This window comes from Silene latifolia, chromosome X (genome assembly GCF_048544455.1).
Source record: "Silene latifolia isolate original U9 population chromosome X, ASM4854445v1, whole genome shotgun sequence".
NCBI lineage: Eukaryota > Viridiplantae > Streptophyta > Magnoliopsida > Caryophyllales > Caryophyllaceae > Silene > Silene latifolia.
Genome location: NC_133537.1, coordinates 333,156,597 through 333,177,948, shown reverse-complemented (window position 1 = coordinate 333,177,948; position 21,352 = coordinate 333,156,597). Strand labels below are relative to the sequence as shown.

Genomic DNA, 21,352 nt, shown 5'->3' with positions numbered 1-21,352 from the left:
AAACACGTCATTAGTAGTGGCGTGTTTCAGGTCTAGAAATCCCGAGCCTACGTGGACACCATTTTGACAAATATTTTCAAAACCGACCCAAAACGACAAATATTTTATTTTTGACCATTATTTCAAAAATGGACTCATCTTTACTTGATATATAATATTGTCCACTAGACTCCTGATTTAAGTTTTCTTGCCGACTTTTACATATAATAATATACAAGTATACAACGGTATCATACTCCCTCTGATCCAGACAGATGGTAACACTTACATAAAATGGATGATTCACACCAATGGTAACATACCATATTTGGCATGAAAAATAACTAAATTACCCTTACATCCACTACCTATTTACAACTTTACCATCCACTCGCCAACTATTTATTTAATCCACCTAAAGTCATGTGGCCCCAATCAATATTTCCTACTTTATCCCTCACTTTTCCACCTTTTCTTAAATAACCACTCTTTGCTTATGTTTACATTTGTCTGAATTGGAAGGAGTATTTAAGATGCTTGAGCTCACCAAGTGAAGGACTAAAAACTTGGCTTCTCAAGATCGTCCGATTCATTTGGTTTACCATGTCTTTTACATCGAAAATAACTTGCCAACAACCCGTTCTTTTTCTTATTTTTAGCTCCGTTATTTGCTTTAACCAAAGCAAACACATTCTCGAATGCGATTTTCTGAGCCCAATTGAAAGCATCGTCACGCGTTTCGAAATCTATAGTAGTCTCGAACAACGGGTTGTAATCAATTGAATTCTCGCCAAAATCCTCCCACGATTCCTGTTACAAGCAATACAAGCAATAAGGACTATAGTAAGACAATAAAAAGGATTCATAACTTACATAAATTGCGTAAAACGAAAGAAAAACATGTAAAAACGAGTAGAAAACGAGTAATTCATGCCTAAAACACGAGACTGATGTGTCGACCGCGGCCAAACATTACTTTCCAACGATCAACCACGGACGAACAAGGAAAACCAACTTTCATCCACGGCCAAACAATGAAAATCAACGTTTGACCACGGCCAAACAATGAAATCCAACGTTTGACCATGGCCAAACCATGAATTCCAACGTTTGACCATGGCCAAACGTGGAAATCCAACGTTTGGACCATGACAAACGTGGAAATCCATTGTTTGGTCCATGGCAAACGTTGGTTTCCAATGTTTGGACCATGGTCTGAACGTTGGTTTCCAACTTTTGGCCATGGTTCATTTTTCGGGGGACAATTTTCAGATTACGCAACAAATTCAAACATTCGCTACTACTAAGTTAATACGTCAAGTAATTCAACTATCGAATAGAATGAACGATGCGCAAAAAAAATTGAAAAATTAAGCAAATGATTAAGTTGTTTACGTACCGTTGAATCGAGATCCGACGTATTGTTAATGGTTGTTGTTGTTGTTTTTTGTTTTTAATTTACTTGAGTTTGAGAGAAATTTTTTTAGAGAGAGAAAGTCAAAAGGGCAGTCATCGTCTTTTTTATGAAAAACGTCGTCGATATAAATCAGCCCTCTTTATATAACTCTCCCCTTTCCCTATTTAGTAAATTTTTATACTTATTTTAATCACCTCACTCCACAATACTCATACTTTATCTTATTTTAATCACCTTACCCACAACAATACTTATTTTAATCATCTTATCCCACAATAATACCTTCCCTCTCTCCAATTACCTTACACCACCACAATACTTTTAAAAGGGGAGAGTTATTATGATAGAAGGGAGTATCATTTGTCTTGCTTGTACTACAACACCCGTAATCCTTCATCTATCACGTGGAAATGACATGCTTTGTACAAATTGTTTTTTGAGTCAAATTCTTATTCTATGTTTGTAAAGTCACGTTGGGTTGTTGCAACTTGCAATTGAGTGGAATCTCAATTTCTAATTATTTTATGTTGAAACATAGCTCTAGAAAACGATCTTTTTATCTTTATACTTTACTTGATAATATTGTACACTAGACTCTTGATTTCGTATCTGTAGGGTACATTATTGAGATTACGAGTCTTGAGTTTTATTATCACTTCAACAACGTAGTGTTGACAACGACAAAGTACATACGTTTTTTTTTTTTTTTTTTTTTTAAGTAAGAAAACTAGGTTGATCCTCTAGGGTAGGACCAACCTATCTCATCCTTTCGAATGAGGGAGATAAGTTGAAGCCACCGGCTATCAAACCACCTCGAAAGAGTTGGACATGAATGTCCAACTGAAGCCATAAAGTACATACATATTAGACTTCAGAATTTCTCCCAAATCTGGCCAAGTTTACAGTAACAATTACATAAATTTTGTAGATCATGCGGTCAAGGAACTGGAAATAGACATGTCTCCAAGAATTTTTCACAGCCAATGTGCCGCAAAATGCCCAAAATCCGGTGTAAAATCCAAGTCCTATACTCACGTACAATCCAATGTTGATTTTATCTTTCTCGTGCTGGTCGTCTCCTCCAACGTTTTCTTCACTTGATAAATTACCGGCTGTTTTACAAATATGCCAGAGCTCATTCACAGGAAGACCAGGATTCCCTTGAAAAGAATAAAGGGTCATAATGCAAAAATTTGACAAATAGTATTCTGGAATTGAGCCTGATAAATCATTGTAAGAGAAATTAAAGTAGGCCAAACTCTCACTAGTCCCAATTTTACGGGGGATATCTCCACTTAAATGGTTGCTTGATAAATCAAGGTATTTGACGTACTTGAGATTCGCCATTGAAGCGGGAATGGTACCTTCAAGTTGATTATTAGAGAGACTGAGATATAAAAGTGAAGATAGTTCCCCGAAAGAACTTGGGATGGAGCCTTGAAGTCGATTATTTGACAAATCAATATGTGATATGGAATGCGAATCCCCTATTGTACTTGGAATAGAACTTGAGAACAAGTTCGAAGAAAGGTCAAGGTAGGAAAGGAATTCCAAGTTCCCAATTGCATCAGGAATAGTACCTGAGAGGAAGTTCGAAGAAAGGTCAAGGTATGTAAGGAATTCCAAGTTCCTTATTGCACCAGGAATAAGCCCTTGAAGAAGATTTCCCGACAGATCGAGATATTTTAGTTGGTTTTTGACTGATGAGTAATAATTACTATTGTTGAATAACCACTGAAAACTTGAGAAACTACTAAAACCGTTTCCGGAAAGGCTAATGACTTGGAAATTAGCAGATTGAAGAAATGATGATGTTGGAGGCGGCGTTGAAAGTTGACAGTGATCCATTTTGAGTACCTCTAACAAAGGGAGACTGTCAATGATACGAAACCAATTATTAGCCTTGCTAAGATCGCTACCACTTAGGTTGATGTCTTTCAACGAAGTTAGCCGCGAAAGCCAATTCAAGCTCTTAGCAGAAAGACCTTGATTATGACTGAGATCAAGAGACTTTAGACGAGTAAGATTTCCTAGTTGATGGGGGATATTCCCATAGAAGCCAGAGTCAGATAGGTTAAGGTAGACTAAATTGACGAGGGAGCCAATAGAAGTCGGTATAACCATGCCATAGAAATAATTTGAACTAAGATCTAAGTATTTAAGATGCTTGAGCTCACCTAGGGAAGGGCTAATAACTGGACTATTTAAGCAATCCAGGTGATATGGAACCCCACTGAGATGAAGCCTGATTACATGACCTGACTGATTGCTGCAGAAGACACCGTGACCTAACTGGACTAAAAGTCTCCCTTACAACGGTCTTGTCTTAAGACCAAAAAATGTAAACATTTTTTTTGATAGAAAGTAACCATTAAACAATGTAATTTATTTTCGCAGTACACATTTTACTCATTACAGTACTTTTTGTACAAAAATTTCCATTCGCATACCCTTAACTAAAAAATCTCTAAAACTAATTATCTCTCTAACTCTTAACATACAATCTCTAAAAATAATCAAAATTTTCAATTATACTTGACATTGAAATAATCGTGAGCGCTGAACATCATTTCATTCATCAATTTAAAATTAGTAATCAAGTTAATGATTATTTTACATGATTTTAAGATTCTTTTAATATTATTTAGGGTTTTGGTTATGAATATGAGACACCGGTTGTGTGGTGGCGGTGGGCTAGCGGCACATGTGGACAGCAAGGGGAGGGCGACAAAGGTGTATTTGGTGGTCGGCGGTGAGCGTCAGTTCATGAGAGCATGCGTTGTTAAGGCGGTAAGGGTAATGGGCGATTGCGTGCCCTATGTTGAGGCGGTGTTATGGAGGGTGGTTGGTGGTATGAGGGGTGGGAGGAGCTGGTTGTGGGGTAGGTGGTGATTAGTGATAGGGTACTTGGATAGTACGGAGTACATGTTTTTAATTTTTTTTTACAAGTTTTTCATCGTAGTACAAGAGATGTGAATTGGGAAATGAGAAGGGTAAAGTTGTCAAATATGTACTGCGATGAGTAAAAGGCGTACTGCGAAAATCAACACCCAACAACAATTACTGGGTTATGGCGGACCAATTATTCCGGATTGCTGTTATTGGCTCAACATCATTATACAGGTTAAATTGGGTTTTATTCGGGTTGAAAAATCAAGCATATGAGCTAATAACATTCGACCGTATTAATTTTGTTTGAATTATTGGTTAGTAGACAAATGAATACATACCGAAGATGTCTTAGTCTAGTGGTTAAGATGGAGGTATTGTGGACAATAGGTCCCAGGTTCGAATCCCCCTCCCCTCTATTGTAATGCGACTAAGTGCGCGCTTCGATTGACCAAAAAAAAAAAAACAAATGAATACATGAAGACGGTTCATTTTGTAGAATTTCTAGGGTGCATTATTAGCGTGTGTTAAGTGCTTAAAAGTCTGTTGACTGGTAACGATCAACAAGCCTCCTAAGTTTGACTTTTCCATTCGCGAGTTCGGAATCGAGCCCCTAATTTGTTTAAGAGATGAGAGTCTTTACCACTCACAATAGTCAACTTTTTTTTTTGGTGAAGAGCAGCCAACTTTGGTAGTAAACCCTAACAATAGGAATTTTAAAGGTACGTTACAACTGTTAGTCCAAAGAAGATTAACTAGTGTGTGCGATCTTCAAAAATATTCTACGGATCAAAAACATTAATTATTCATAAAAGCCTACGAATCAAAAATCAAAAATATTAATTAGTTCACATACTGCGAACATAAAAACCTAGCTAACAAAAAAATCTGAATTATTGATGATGATAAGGGTTGGAACATTATTGAGGAAGTTGAAGAAGTTGATAATGGGTAGTAATCAAAAAACCAAAGTTATTGCCAATCAAATCGTAAAACAAAATTCCAAACAAGAACTTTTCACAACAAAGTTTTCATTACAAGTCGCTGCACATGTAATTCAAGAACACTTATCAAAGAACGAGAGCGTGGTTTGCTCGCCGGTGTCGATCGATGCTGTTCTTAGCATCCTAGCCCTTGGAGCGGAGAATTCGACGCTAGAGCAGTTACTTATGCTGCTTGGACATGGCGACTTGAGTGAATTGAACACCACGGCACGTAAATTAGGTGCCGTTCTCAAGGGTTCCCGTGATGATGAAGAAGATGGGCCGAAGATATCGTTTGTTAATGGGTTGTGGTTGGATCAACGGTTCTCGTTGAAAGCGGGTTTTAAGAAAGGTTTGAAGGATGTTCATAAGGCCGAAGTTAGGGTTGTTGATTTCGCCAATCAGGTATGGCAGTATTTGACTCCCTCCATCCCATTTATATTACGAGTATTTTTATATATTTTTTATTTTTATATTTCACCGAAAGTGATAAATTAACAAATTTAACTATGATGAAGACAGAAAAATAGGGAAAATTTGGACAGTATCAAATAGTTCATTTTGATTAATGTGTTTTACTTTGTCGGCTACAATGACAATGATGAATAGGGTTTACGACAATTCTTGTTTAAAACGATTTACACAATTGTTATTGTATAAGTATTTTGTTGATTATTTCACAATGTCTTATTATAAAGCGGTTTTACAAGAGACGTACTCGTATACTAAAATGTTTAATTTTTTTCATTTTTAAAGGCGGATCAAGTCGTGAATGAAGTAAATTCATGGGCTGAACAAGAAACCAAAGGATTGATCAAACAAGTTCTTTCCAGAGACAACATTGAAGATAATACTCTTTTAGTTTTGGCTAATGCATTATATTTCAAAGGAAATTGGCATAAATATTTTGAGTTGAAAAATACAAAAGATGGTGACTTTAATCTTCTCAATGGTGACAAAATTCGAGTTCCCATGATGAATCAATGGCACGAGTTATTCGAGTATCAATCTTCTGATAGTTGTCAGGTTCTAATAATGCCATACAAAACAGGAGAAAACTTGGAAGATAACACTACTACAAATCCAGGCAAATACAACGCCCCTTTAACAACGATTATTCACGAAAATCACAATAGACGTTGTAGAATGTATGGCGCGAATTTTACTAAAATCAATTACAACGGGTATGGTTATAAAAACCGTTGTTATTAGTTTTAACAACGGGTCACACATGCACAACCGTTGTTAATAATTTGGCGCAAAATTGGCGCAAAGTTAGTGAAAAGTAATCACAACGGTTATTTTTGAAACCCGTTGTTAAAACTTATTTAACAACGGGTGTTTTTTACAACCGTTGTTAAAACTTTTTTCACAACGGTTGTTGTTTAATAACCGTTGTCAATACCTTCCATACTATAAACCACACAAACAAGTCTCATCTGCAGCCCACAAAACACAACCCTTAATACACAAACACAAACACATCAGACAAACAAACACAAAACACATACACACTCTCTTTCTCTCTTTCTCTATTTCTCTCTTTCTCATCGTCGCTTTATCTTCTCGCACACCGTGATTTCATCGTCTATTACGTTCTGTATTTATCAGGTAAATCTCGCCGTCACTGTTAGTTTCATCGTCATTATTTTCTTTTTCTATTTATTTCTTTTGCATGTATGTGTTTTTATCGACCATTATGTTATTTGTTTAAGTATTGTTCGCATAATTAGTTACTAAAACAATGAAGAAGCAAGATGAAGAAGATAAACATAATTAATATATATATATATATATATTTATAAATACATAAATTAAAAAAAAATTACATATGTAAAAATGCAATTCTTATATTTTCATGGAGGATCTTATTGTGCTCTATCGTATCCGTCCTCTCCTCCTTGGCTATTTGGAGGTTCCGTTCAGCTTGCTATATCGTCATATAGCCGCAAATCGCTCGCCTCCGTCAAGCCATTTTCTTTGGCGTGCTTCAGTGCGGATCGAGCTTCCGCAAGGTAGCTCCTGAAACTTTCCTCAATATGGAGGAACCGGCGGATGAAGTTGTTGTTGTTCTCGATCATGGTAAGAGTCTTTAGGATGAAATCATTCATTTTGTTAGAGTTTTTTGAGTTTGATTTGAAAGATTAAGTAGAGTTTGTTTTAACAGTTAGAGTTTGGAGATGAATATATGAGATAATGGAAATGTTAGTTGAGATATGCAATGTATTTATACTAAGCAATGTGTGGGTTGAGTTAATTGCTTTTTAATTAATATATATGTTAGGAAGTTGTGCCATAATAATCATCATCATATCTCTCAATAATGCTGCTTCAAATCCTATTACTAACCCTTCTCATTCCATATTATCCGTTCATATGTACAAAGTGATGTCGGTAATAATGCATGCATCGAATTCTAACAGCCGTAATTATGCATGCATCTAGTAATATTTAATTTTTTATTTTTTTATTTTTTAAGAACAAACAACAACGGTTATTGCGAAACAACCCGTTGTCTTTAGTTATAACAACGGTTTTGTATATTACAACCCGTTGTTATAACTTTCCCCCCAAAATTGAGTCACACTTTCCACAACGGGTTTTTATACATAAAACCGTTGTTAATAGTTTTAACAACGGTTTCGTTAAGTAAACCAACCGTTGTTAAAACCTTCTACAACGGACGCTTTAACAACGTCCGCTTTTTTATATAACAACGGTTTTTGACCGTTGTTATAGCCTGTATCTGTAGTAGTGTAAAGATGAGCCGAAGGCCTTTTCGATGTATGTCTTTCTTCCACATGAGAACAATGGCTTACCAAATCTCTTTGAAGAAATCAAGACTGATGCAAATTTGTTCATCAATAACCTCGAGTTTGTCAGAATTACCCATCTTTCATTCCCGAAATTCAAATTTAAATGCAAAGTTGCGCTCAAAGAGCCTATGAAAGAATTGGGCTTGTTACTGCCATTTGAAAAAACCTGTGAGGATTTTTCAGGAATGACGGATGTCACTGAGCCGATCTATGTAAGTGGTATATCTCAGAAGTGCTTTGTTGAAACTAATGAACGTGGGACGATGGGTGCAGCTGTCACTTGGAGTGGATTGATTGCAGGAGGTGCACTAACTTCTAAACCACGACCTCCTTCAATAAACTTTGTGGCTGACCACCCGTTTATGTTTATGATCATGGAAGATGTTTCGGGCGCTGTACTTTTTGTTGGGACGGTGCTTGATCCCCGGTAAATTAAATAAGTCCTAGTTTTTCTATTCTACTTCACTATTTTGGTTCACATATATCAGAAATAATTGATCTTTGACATTGTTTTATTATAATTAGTTCGAAGTATCAAATATGTTGATCATTTTGTGACAGAAATTTCATGTGAGAGGATGATATTGCGATGTTCTGTCAATCTATTAGTTAGCAAGATATTAATTTCAATTGTAGTTCATCATATATTACGAGATGAGCCCAGATTTCGTCAGTTGAGTATTTTTGTATGCATACATCCATCTCGTTCACTAAACTCTTGATTTTAAGTCTTCTCGGCGATATTTGTAAATTTCTACGACCATCTCACATAAAATTAATTCTGTATACATGGGATATATATAACTCCGGAAATAGGTATGTCTCCAAGAGTTTTTGACAGTCAATGTGCCGCAAAATGCCCAAAATCCGGTGTAAAATCCAATCCCAATGCTTATATACAATCCAAGTTTGAATTTATCTTTGTCGTCTTTGTCACAAAAGCGTTGAATCTCATCTGTGCGAAAACTAGGATTCCCTTGAAAAGAGTCGGACCCAAGGTATGACAAATGTTTTGGAATTGAGCCTGATAAATAATTGTTAGAAAAATTAGCAAAGTACGGAGGCTTCTTAATATCAAGTTTACAGGGGATTTCTCCACTCAAGTAGTTGCTTGACAAATTAAGGTATCCAAGGTACTCGAGGTTTGCTAATAAACCAGGAATGGTACCCTCAAGTTGATTATTAGAGAGATCGAGATATGAAATTGAAGACGCTCCCCTGGCCCTAAGGCACCGAAACACCCAAGTATAGATGGAATTGGACCTGAGAGATCGACATTAAAAGCAAAAGACGTCATAATATGGATCGTTGTTAGTGATTACTTCCTCCGTCCAAGGATAAATTTCTTACTTTGTTTTACAAATATCTGAAGAAGCATAAGAATTTTAAGATGAAATGATTAAATAATTATGCGACTGAGATTCCGGTCGTCCATATGATTGGATTTTGTATAGAACGACGACTATATTCATTTTGTTGAAATTTTGCATTAGCGTGTGTTGACTCCTGACTAGATAGTGACTACCCAATTCACTGTAGCAGAACGAGGGCTGAAATTAGAGGGCGAAAAATTCGAGTTAGGTGAATGACTGCACACAGTTAAGCCTAGCCTCGGCTTTGTTAATTGTTGTTTCATTGTTTAGTAGAGAGTAGAGACGATTGTCCCTACTAGCCCCGACTTGGTTTCGCCATTGTCTGTACACTAGATGGTCAAATACACACGCGATCTACTATAAGTTTAGGATTTCGTTCAACTCATTATGCTTTTCAAGCAGAAGATTCGAACCCGTGATTTATTTGGAAGGGGGATTCGAAACTGTAATGATACCTCTGTTTTAACAACTAGGCTATCTCATATAAAGTTCCTTATACATAGGAGTACATAGTACAGTATGACTTATATGACAAGAATTTTATTCTTACATGTATCATGTTGAAACATAGCACTAGAAAACGATCAAGTACGTTACACTTGAGAATTTCTTCGGAATCTGGCCAAGTATATAGCTACGGTTACATAAATCTTGTCTATAGTGTGATCAAGGAATCCGAAATAGGCATGTCTCCAAGAGGTTTTCACAGTCAATGTGCCGCAAAATACCCAGAATCCGGTGTAGATACCAAGCCCAATGCTCACATACAATCCAGGATAAATTTTATCATCGTTTTTGTCATTGTCTTTGTAGTCACAAGGGCCTTGGACCTCATAAATATTAAAATTAGGATTCCCTTGAAAAGCGTCAAAGCCAGGAGATGACAAATATTTTGGAACTGAACCTGATAAGTTATTATTAGAGAAATTGGCAAAGTATGGAGGCTTTGTAATCTCAAGTTTACAGGGGATGTCTCCACTCAAGTTGTTGGTTGACAAATCAAGGTATTCAAGGTACTTGAGGTTAGCTATTGAACTGGGAATGACGCCCTCAAGATGATTATTAGATAAATTGAGATATGAAAGTAAAGACGCTCGCCCTAAGGAGCTTGGAATGGGACCTTGAAGTCGATTATTTGACAAATCAATCTGTAATAAAGAATGTGAATCCCCTATCGCACTTGGAATGGAACCTTGAAGACGGTTATTGGACAAATCAATTTGTAATATGGAATGTGAATCCCCTATCGCACTTGGAATGGAACCTTCAAGACGGTTATTGGAGAGATTGAAATATGAAAGGGAACCCGAAGACCCTAGTGTGAGTGGAATTGGACCCGAGAGACATTAAAAGCAAAAGATGTAATAACATGGATCATTCTAGTAAATGAAGTAATATACAACAACAAAAGAATCTAAATTTTATGATGATGCACATACCTGACAGTGAATTGTACGAGAGATCCAGGTACATAAGAGACTGAAGATTTTCTATTGCATCCGGAATAATGCTTGAGAGTAAGTTCCCAGAGAGATCAAGGTATGTAAGACGCTTGAGCTCACCAAGGGAATAAAGACTATAAACTGAACTATCCAAACACACATTTAAATATGGATCTCCGCCAAGATGAAGCCCGATTACATGACCTGACTGGTTGCTGCAGGTGACGCCTTCCCAAGTGCAGCAGTCTGGTGTATGAGGATTTCCCCATGAAGCCACCAACCTACATGAATCAGAATCAATGTGGTGTTTGAATTTGAGCAAAGCATCTCGTTCTTGGTCGATACAAGTAATATTTTTACGGTAAACATCATTAGATTTACCGACACTGCAACTCGTGCAGAGAGACATCACAAGACAACCAAGTATTAACAAAGTGGCCCGGGGTTTTCTGATGTTTTGATAATGCCGATTCATTGTGGAAAAAGATGATCAAATAATCAAATGTATGTGGTGTTAGTAAAACAAACATGCTTACAAATCTACTTATACTGTTCCTTCATATCAGCATCTTATATTTCCGCGAAATTTCTAAGGAGCATTACCTCATAGACTCGTAGATTCATAGCTTGTGTACCATCTCTAAGTCAGAGTTGTTAGACATTTTGTTTGGTGCAAAGGCTCTTGGAAAATCAAAGCATGAAACAATAATTGGGTAGCTTGACTAACCTCAAAAGGTAGGATACGTATCATTCATGTAACCTTGCAGAGTTGTACCACAAGGCCTAAATTGAGAAAGATGATAATTCAGCTAGTTTTCCTTGAGAGGGAGGTATACGTCTTAATTTAAAACGGGTCAAATATCATACTTGGTTTTTCGTTATGCATTCTACTTTTATCATATTCATCTCACAAGGTATATTTGACCCGTCTTAATCTTAAGCGGGTATGCCCGCCTTATATGAGTATTTCCTTTTATATTAATGTCGATTGTGGACCCACAAGAAGAGTAGTTAGTTAAGTACAATCACTTTTCAATACTAATTTTAGCTCGTGTTCCATTGTTGTGTTGTACTTTTATCACTTAAATTTCGTGCAAAAAACTGAATGTATTGTTCTTAAGGGCTTCATGCTACAAAAACACTGCAGCTGGAGCTGGTTCCGAAAACTTCTAAATCGTTAATTTTGCCTAGCATTTGAAATATAAATTTGACAAATGATCGTGTTTTGGGACTGAAAGATCATTTCAAACGTGCAGATTATGTACTCAAATGAACGCAGCAGCCGTTTAAAAGAAATCGAGAGGAGAGGTAATGGAGAGGATCCAAATTACCCCCGACCATCAACTCAGGTAATGACGTGATGATCCACCATCCTCTTTCTTCATATCTGTGAACAGAAAAATTAAAAACATCGTTCAGTAGAGCCAGTATAGACACGGAACATACTGTAATACAATAACAAATCAAGGGTCTCATAATTTAATCTTTTACCTGTTTCCCTGGAATACAACTACTAAAGAGAAGTTGTATACAGTATACGAGGGAAGATGGCGGGATTGGTAATCTGTCGTCCTATACAGAATGTTACGATGCAGTTTTGGCTTGACAAGTAAACAACATATTTAAACATTGTCTAAAATAATACTCATTAGCAATAGTCATCCAACTCGACAGAGTAAGCCCCACTCGATAGAGTACCCATAAACACATAAAACCGTAGTATTACTGTAACACCCCCAAATTTCGGGTAAATTAGAAATTACTTTTACATATAAACTTGCCAAAATACGGAGATACTATAATCTTCACTAGGCATTTTTGTATGCCTGGCTCGCCACTGCGGGTTATGAGCCAAACTATAATTCCCGGCATTTTTGTATGCCCGGCTCGCCACTGAATGCGGGTTATAAGCCAAACTATAATCTTCACTAGGCATTTTTGTATGCCTGGCTCGCCACTGCGGGTTATGAGCCAAACTATAATCCTCTAATCTTATGACTTTGAATTTTAACAAATACACTAACTAAATAAGTTGTAAAAATTCCGAAACAAAGCTGAGTTGTAATATTACAAAGAAAATTGAATGACTCCATGTCAAATAATGTCTTAGCTATTAATCTCATTATTACAAAAATGACAATTCCACCACTAACTATTACTACTTCAATCACACTATTATAGTTGCTACAATCCAAGTCTCCTCTTATACCTTGTACATAATACTCATGTCATGTACACTACACAATAAGTGATAATTGTATCATCTCACAAACTATCTTAGTGCACCATTAGTCATTTAATATGCCAAGTTAAACTACTTTTAATCAACTCATATGGCTGCTCCTGATTAATCAAATATCAACCATGCTATTACACGACTAAACCCAATCTCACCCATTTTGTAATAATAGAAAGACATAGATAATACTAAATATAATACTCATTTCTCGCCTCCATAATTAACCAAGTCTCGGCTCATTACTACGTGTCACTCATTACTCTGTCTCATAAGGTAAATACTCCCATCGTATTTTCATCGTCGAACCTAAGCCAAAGACAAGGGGTGAGTGAATTGGCGGATAAACCGCAAGACAATAATTCCCTCTCAATATCGATCAAAACTCAATAATGATATACAACACGACAATCTTGATCACTCTTGACAGAAATAGATAACTCAACTCGGCACTGAAGCCACATAACTCAATACTAGTATCCAATCTCCATTTCAATGTTATATTGTCAAGGGTTTAAGGAGCCATGCTAAACACTTAAGAGTATAAACTCTAAGCTACTCACCCACTTATGCCATGGTCAAAAGAAGCGACAACTGAAGCACGTTACGAGCATACTCGACTCCTTAGTATGACCTCAAGCTCTCGGTCAGAAGCCAAGTAAAAATCTACACTCTAAACCTTAGCATAATAAATGTAGCACGAGAACCCCATCATCTTATTCTTTATAGGACCAACACAAATTCAATTCAAAACCTTACTGTTTCCCATCATCATCTATCCATGCGTTTGGCAGGCTAACTAGTAATTACCACTATAATCTCCCACAATAAGACCACCTTAAAAGCAAGCTAGAACATATAACCTTCAAAAATCCTAATCATCTAATTCCACTACTTCCAACACATAAAACTCAATTTCCATAGCAATCCATTATTCATCTCTACCAACGTTCTCAAAATAAAAGACAATCATACTATGACAATAATTATAATTCTCTCATATAATCAAATTTCAGCATATAAACCACTTTAATGAATAACACAAATTCACAGAACCCCGAACAAAAATAAGATTATTAAGATCGGTAGAATCGTGTTACCTTTAATAACTCGGAAATTACTCAAATCCGTAACATAAGGGAGTGGATCGGATGAAATTGCACACTAAAAATGTTGAACGTGATAGGCTAAGGATGAAGATGATCAAATCCCCTTTTCCTTTCTTTATAAATGACCATGTCAGTGGAGTTATCGGAAATAATCAAAATTAGATTTTAAATAGGTAGTATGATTGTTGGAGATGGGCTTAACAACATTAAAGACTAAGATTGAGTAAATAATCAATAATTATGATAAGAAGATCAAGGCAATGACAATTTATGCATGTTCCAGAGAAGAGAAAGAGGGAAATATACCATTTTATTTGGTGATTAAGAGAAATATGAGGCAAAATAGGGTTTGATCTCTACTAAGACTTCAAAGCGATAACTATTAAGCGTAATAAGAAAAATAAAAGGAACCCACTTACAACAGATGATGACCTACCTTTTAAGTTTCCAATTTCACATTTTTTTTTCTCGTTTTTTATTTTGAAATTTAAATAAAGTATTAAAATTAGTTTAAAATGTTTGGGGTATTACAATTACATTCTACGCTATCTACAAGGAACTCAACCCCATGGCATTCAGCTTCATAAAAATACTCCGCTTTGTCTTCATGCGTTTTGTGATGCAGACTTCGCTGGCGACAAAGACAACTATGCATCAACCCACTGGCTACATCATCTATCTCGGCCGCAATCCCGTCTCCTGGTCCTCTAAAAAACAGCGAGGCCTTGCTCTATCCACTACGGAAGCTGAATTTCGAGCACTTGCAGCTGTAACCACCGAAACTCTTTGGCTTCGCAACCTTCTTACTGAACTCAATATCGCTATTACCAAACCCCCGCACTATACTGTGACAATATCTCTGCTACACTCTATGCTAAGAATCCCGTTTTCCACTCAAGAATGAAACATATAGCTCTCTCATTTCACTTTGTTCGTGAAAGTTGCAACTTGGTCTCATTCGCATCCAACATGTTGCAAGCAAAGATCAACTGGCAGACGCTCTCACCAAACCACTACACAAGCAACATTTCCATGAACTACGAGACAAGATTGGCCTTCGTCCTCCTACATCCATCTTGAGGGAGGGTCTTATTAGCAATAATATCTCCATATCTCCTACATAACTCACTCCCTAAGCAAGCAATCAATTAGTCTCAATCATATATTGTAACTATAGAATAAAATTATCTTGTATATTATTATTAGCCTCATTTAGTCCTATGCATCCTCTATATAATGTACATCATTCATCATTGAATATATATACAAAACATTTCATACAAAACCTAAGTCTTATAGTCTAAACTCTCAAATCTTTAATATTGCTTTTGAAAGGGCTTTAACCTCAAACTAATGGGATTAAAGAGAACGAGACAATTTAGCGAACTTTTGTTATAGAAAGTAAGCTCCTTGTTAGAATATATGTAAATATATTTAGTCCATATTTGTTTTATTGTATTCCTAAATTAGTGGTAACTAATTAGGTAGTTTAGAGATACGTTTCCTTGTAATTAGGTCATAAGATCTTCTCTAGCTTGTACATATACTGAGCCTTATTCATGAATGAAAGTCAAGCACAATATTCTTTCATGGTATCATTGTTCTAGGGCAAATTTTCGATCCAAATCGCTTCCGCTCCTACCCTAGTTTCTGTCCTCACGACATCCATCTCCTTCTTTTTTTTTTTCTTGAAAACCAATCTCAATCATGACAAATTCAGGGGTAACAAAAACCAATTCTCCTCCTACTCACTCGGTTTTTGCCGTTCACAATATCAAAAACCATGTCTCAGTCGTCCTCGGTATGGATAATGACCAATACCGGTTGTGGGTGGCGCTTTTTACGAATTATGCGAAAGCCAATCGTGTCTTGCACCATATCATCGACCCTAAGGGTAAGTCCACTAAGCCTGTCACCGATGATGACAAAGAGTTATGGGAAACTATTGATGCAACGGTTCTCCAATGGATTTACGCGACGATCTCTGACGATTTGTTGCAAACTGTGGTTGAGGATGACTCCACTGCCATGGAGTGTTGGAATCGCATTCGCGATATTTTTCAAGACAATCAACACTCGAGAGCGGTCACTCTCGAGCAAGAATTCTCTCACCTGATGATGGAGGATTTTTCCTCTGCCTCGGCCTACTGTCAACGACTCAAAAGCATAGCCGATCAACTCAAGAACGTTGGCTCTCCTGTATCCGATACCCGTTTAGTGCTTCAAATGGTGTCGGGTCTGACCGAGGCATATCATGGTGTTGGAACCATCATTCGACAGAGCACTCCTCTTCCTCCCTTTTATCGTGCTCGGTCGATGCTGACCTTGGAGGAAGCGGGTCTTGCAAAGCAGGCTGCCACTAATGCCCATTCTGCTAATTATGCAAAAACCGCTGACACCACTGCCTCTCCTTCAATTCTTGGCCGTCCTCCTCAATCGCAAGGGAAGAACAACAAGAACAAGAAGAAGGGTGGCGGGAACAAAGGAGGTAAAGGGAAACAGGGATCCTCGTCAGAACCTGCTACTGCTGCCGCTGCTGGTGTGCCAACGTCTGCTACGGCCCCATCACACCCGTGGCAGGCTGGTGGGTACGGCGGGTACGGTGGGTGGCCATGGGGACCCTCTCCCTGGGCCTTCCCCCCATGTCCTTACCCTACTACCCCATGGATGCGTGCTCCGGGGATGAGTATGCGACCCCCTGTTCCTCGTCCACAAGCGTACACAGCCGCGACTCCGCCGTCACAAACTGATATTGAAGCAGCCATGTACACTCTTGGACTCACCCCACCTGACCCGTGGTATATGGACACCGGGGCTACATCCCACATGACCTCGAGTGCAGGTAATCTCTCGTCTTACTCTAATTCGAGCATTTCTAACTCTATTATTGTCGGAAATGGCCAATCCATCCCAATTAGTGGAACCGGTAATACTACGTTACCAAAACCGCACCCACCCCTTTCCCTTCGTCATGTCCTTCATGCCCCCAAACTTGTCAAAAATCTCGTCTCTGTTAGGAAATTCACTACTGATAATTCCGTCACTGTTGAGTTTGACCCCTTTGGTTTTTGTGTGAAGGATTACAAGACGGGGACACCGCTAATGAGATGTGAGAGTAAGGGAGCCCTCTATCCTATCACACCCACGAATAACGTCCAACCTCACGCTGCTTTGCCTGCTATCGAGTCATCCTTATGGCACGACCTTCTTGGCCACCCTGGCGATGTTATTTTCAATTCTCTTAGACTCAATAATTTGATCAATTGTAGTTCTCCAAATAAAAAGACAATTTGTCATTCATGTTCTATTGGTAAACATATTAAGCAACCGTTTGTAGCTTCTAGTTCTCGCACAACCATGCCTTTTGATATAATTCATAGCGATTTATGGACATCTCCAATTATAAGTTCAGCCGGTCATCGCTATTATTTAGTCCTCCTTGACGATTTTACTAATTTTTTGTGGACTTTTCCTTTGGCAAAGAAATCACAGGTTTACTCCACATTTATCAAATTTCGTAACTTCGTAAAAACTCAATTTGAACGCGATATAAAGACCATTCAATGTGATAATGGAAAAGAATTTGATAACGGCTCATTTACGGAATTGTGTGCCTCTAACGGACTTGCATTTCGTTTCTCATGCCCCCACACTTCCCCCCAAAATGGTAAGGCCGAGCGCAAAATCCGTTCCATTAACAATATTATTCGAACTTTACTTCTCCATGCTTCATTACCCGCTACGTTTTGGCATCATGCTCTTAGTATGTCCACTTACCTGCTTAATATTTTACCGTCCAAACATTTGAGTCTTCTAACTCCTCTCCACATACTTTATCATAGAAACCCGTCATATTCTCACATACGAGTTTTCGGGTGTCTTTGTTATCCCCTCATTCCATCGACACAAATTAACAAGCTTCAAGCTCGTTCTTTGCCATGCGTGTTTCTCGGTTTTCCCGACCAACATAGAGGTTATAAATGCTTAGACCTTCGCACCAACAAAATCATCCTGAGTCGCCATGTTCGTTTTGATGAAAGTACATTTCCTTTTGCCAAAACTACCATACCCGCCTCACGCACATATGATTTCCTTGATGGCGATGTCTCTCCATCTCTTCTACCTCCAATTCCCTGGTCGTCCTCTGCCCAACCAATCACGCCAAATCCCCTTTCCCCTACACCCACGCAACCTGCCTCACCCACTGCCCCTCCTACTCCTCACTCGCCTGAACCACCGAATTCCCCTCCTAGCACCGAACCCGTCCCTCATACTCCTCCACCAATTGTCTCTAAAGCTGTCACCCGGGGTGACCATGGCATCCGTAAACCTAAGCCTATATTTGACCTTAATACTACGGTTGCTATTTCACCTTTACCCCGAAATCCCGTGTCTGCCCTCCGAGACCACAATTGAAAATTGGCTATGGATGACGAGTTTAATGCTTTAATTAGTAATAAGACTTGGGAGCTTGTCCCGCGTCCGACTAATGTGAATGTAATTCGGTCAATGTGGATTTTTCGTCACAAAGTTAAATCTGATGGTTCATTTGAAAGGCACAAAGCCCGTCTTGTAGGTGACGGTAAAACGCAGCAGGCAGGAATAGATTGTGGTGAAACTTTCAGTCCGGTTGTTAAGCCCGCAACAGTCCGTACTGTCCTATCTATTGCGTTAGCTCACGGTTGGTCCATTCAACAGCTAGATGTAAAGAACGCTTTTCTTCACGGTAATCTTCAAGAAACCGTGTACATGCATCAGCCACTTGGATACCGTGACAAGCGTTTTCCTGATCATGTTTGTTTACTTCGTAAGTCTCTTTACGGACTCAAGCAGGCACCACGAGCATGGTACACTCGTTTCGCTTCTTTTGTTCATAAACTTGGTTTTGTGCATAGTAAATGCGATCATTCCCTATTTATTTATCGAGACACAGGTGGAAATTCGGCTTATATCCTCCTTTATGTTGATGATATCATATTAACCTCCTCATCCGAGAAATTACGAGCAGCTATAATGGCCAAGCTTGGGACTGAATTTGCGATGAAAGACCTCGGTCCCCTTAGCTATTTCCTCGGTATTGCTGTAACTCGGAGTGCTCACGGACTGTTTTTATCTCAACAAAAGTATGCGGCAGAAATTCTTGAACGTGCAGGTATGTCCAATTGCAAAGCTTCTCTTACTCCGGTCGACACGAAACCGAAGCTCAGCTCAACCACGAGCCTTCCCTTTCGTGATACTACCTTGTATCGAAGCTTGGCAGGAGCCTTGCAATATCTCACGTTCACACGTCCCGATATCTCATACGCGGTTCAACAAGTTTGCTTATTTATGCACAATCCGATGGAGGTTCATATGAATGCTTTGAAACGTATCCTCCGTTATATTCAAGGTACACTTCGACTTGGTTTATGGTTGACTCCTTCTTTACCTACGACACTTACTACCTACACCGACGCTGATTGGGCCGGGTGTCCGGATACACGGCGTTCGACTAGTGGTTATGTGGACAGCGGGGGCCACGGGGGCGCTTGGGAAACAAGCGTTTGCATTTTGTATGGAGTCGCCACCAATTTTTATGGGAAATTGGAACCGTTCGAGTACCTCGTGCCATGTCTAGACACAAAGTAAAGACATGAACTCTAAGCAATCGTTACCCTTAGCATTCTATGTCTAGAATGACTCTCGTGGATGCCAATGAACACGGGTGTTCACAGATATCTGGAGTAAGGGGTGAGGGTACGTATTAGGAAGCTCTTTTGATCGAACACCTAATCCCGCCCGCCTCGATAGCGGCCTCTACTAATGATTAGGGATATCATTTATACTCGATATATCGTCGGTTGTAATGCATGCAATGCAACATCCAAGTTTTAATCCTAACATGTGAGAATTAGGCTAAGTCGGTTAGCACGTAATTTAATCATACAATTGGGTCGAAGTAGGATTTAATGCTCATTTACATGTGAAAACACACAAACAATAAAAGAAATACAATAATTATAAATTACAATAATGAAAATTACAATAATTACATTGGAATAGGCGATTTATGTCGAAAATACCTTTAAAACGGATAATTTGAGGAAAAGAAATAAAAGGAAGAAAGAACAAATTAACGAACAGAAATTAGCGTGATATTACGGATAATAGTTGATTAAACGTAGACTAATTAAACTAGGTCAAGGCAGAAACGGAGTTCAGGGACAGAACTCAGCCAGGAACAGGCGCAGCAGAGCTGCGTCCTTTGGAATAGGCGCAGCAGACGCTGCGTCTGTTCCTTGGCTCAGTTCTGGCTGTGAAGCCGTAATTGCAAGCCGTTAATGTCGATTGGTGATTTAAAGATTGATTTAAATTATTTACTCGGATGAAAGTAATTAATAGGTTATTTAACATATGAATGGGTCATGAAAACAGTAGAACATGAATGAGACGGATGCAAACGAATTATTACATGATGGAATAATTACAGAAGTGAAAAATATTAACATAGTGACATGGGTGAATGAAATAGGTTAAACATGACGAATTAACGACAAATTAACGATGAATACGACAATAAATAGATGTAAACTATATCAAAGACGAATCCCAGAAACTCAATATGAACAAATTGAATCTCTACAACCCGGAATTGAATTTAATGACGAAAACCCGCGAATATTGGATTACTCGGGATTTAAGTCGGATTTGTGACGATTAAAACATATTAATGATGAATAATAAATATACATGTGAATTATATACTATGATGATGAAGAATCAACGAAATAAACAAAAGAAAACAAGAATCAAATAACAAACGAGTTTACAGAGGACGGAAGAAGAAGAAAAGAAGCAGGAACTGCGGCAGCCTCACGAAGAGGCGCAGCAGGTACTGCGCTCCTTCGAACAGGCGCAGCAGTTGCTGCGTCTTTTCTCGACGTCTGTCTACTGGAAATCTGTAAAAGAAGAGTTTTAAGGCACGGTTTTAGAAATCGGTTTTAATGGTATTTTCGACGTAAATCTTACAATTGATTATACAATAATAAAATACAATAAATAAATAAGGATTATACACCCTCAGACTTACATGTTGACGAAACGAGAAGGACTAAGATATCGATTAGTG

General features: G+C 38.2%; 2 protein-coding genes across 4 annotated transcripts; one reads left to right on the top strand and one right to left on the bottom strand.

Annotated features, from left to right (window-relative positions):
- Nucleotides 1-2,065: 2,065 nt before the first annotated feature.
- Nucleotides 2,066-11,509, bottom strand: LOC141622296 (receptor-like protein 50). 3 transcript variants are annotated; one of them, XM_074438345.1, is made up of 2 exons: nt 10,897-11,435; nt 2,066-2,556 (listed from the first exon to the last, which is right to left on the bottom strand). In XM_074438345.1, exons 1-2 carry the CDS (start codon nt 11,372-11,374, stop codon nt 2,261-2,263), a joined length of 774 nt encoding a protein of 257 aa, XP_074294446.1. In that variant the 5' UTR covers nt 11,375-11,435; the 3' UTR covers nt 2,066-2,260. The 3 variants fall into 3 exon arrangements, with proteins under 3 accessions (XP_074294446.1, XP_074294445.1, XP_074294444.1); XM_074438344.1 differs by lacking the exon at nt 2,066-2,556 and adding an exon at nt 9,924-10,361 and having other exon boundaries at nt 10,897-11,509; XM_074438343.1 differs by lacking the exon at nt 2,066-2,556 and adding an exon at nt 9,924-10,772 and having other exon boundaries at nt 10,897-11,415.
- Nucleotides 11,510-15,951: 4,442 nt separating this feature from the next.
- LOC141620890 (uncharacterized) lies at nt 15,952-18,660 on the top strand. The gene has a single exon (XM_074437642.1). It carries the CDS (start codon nt 15,952-15,954, stop codon nt 18,658-18,660), a length of 2,709 nt encoding a protein of 902 aa, XP_074293743.1.
- Nucleotides 18,661-21,352: the final 2,692 nt, after the last annotated feature.

Coding starts and splice junctions, on each gene's coding strand:
- LOC141620890 (XM_074437642.1), top strand. CDS start 15,952: ATGACAAATTCAGGGGTAACAAAAACCAATTCTCCTCCTACTCACTCG.
- LOC141622296 (XM_074438343.1), bottom strand. CDS start 11,374: ATGAATCGGCATTATCAAAACATCAGAAAACCCCGGGCCACTTTGTTA. Junction 10,773..10,896: donor CTCGTACAATTCACTGTCAG/GTATGTGCATCA, acceptor CACTCACACTAG/GGTCTTCGGGTTCCCTTTCA.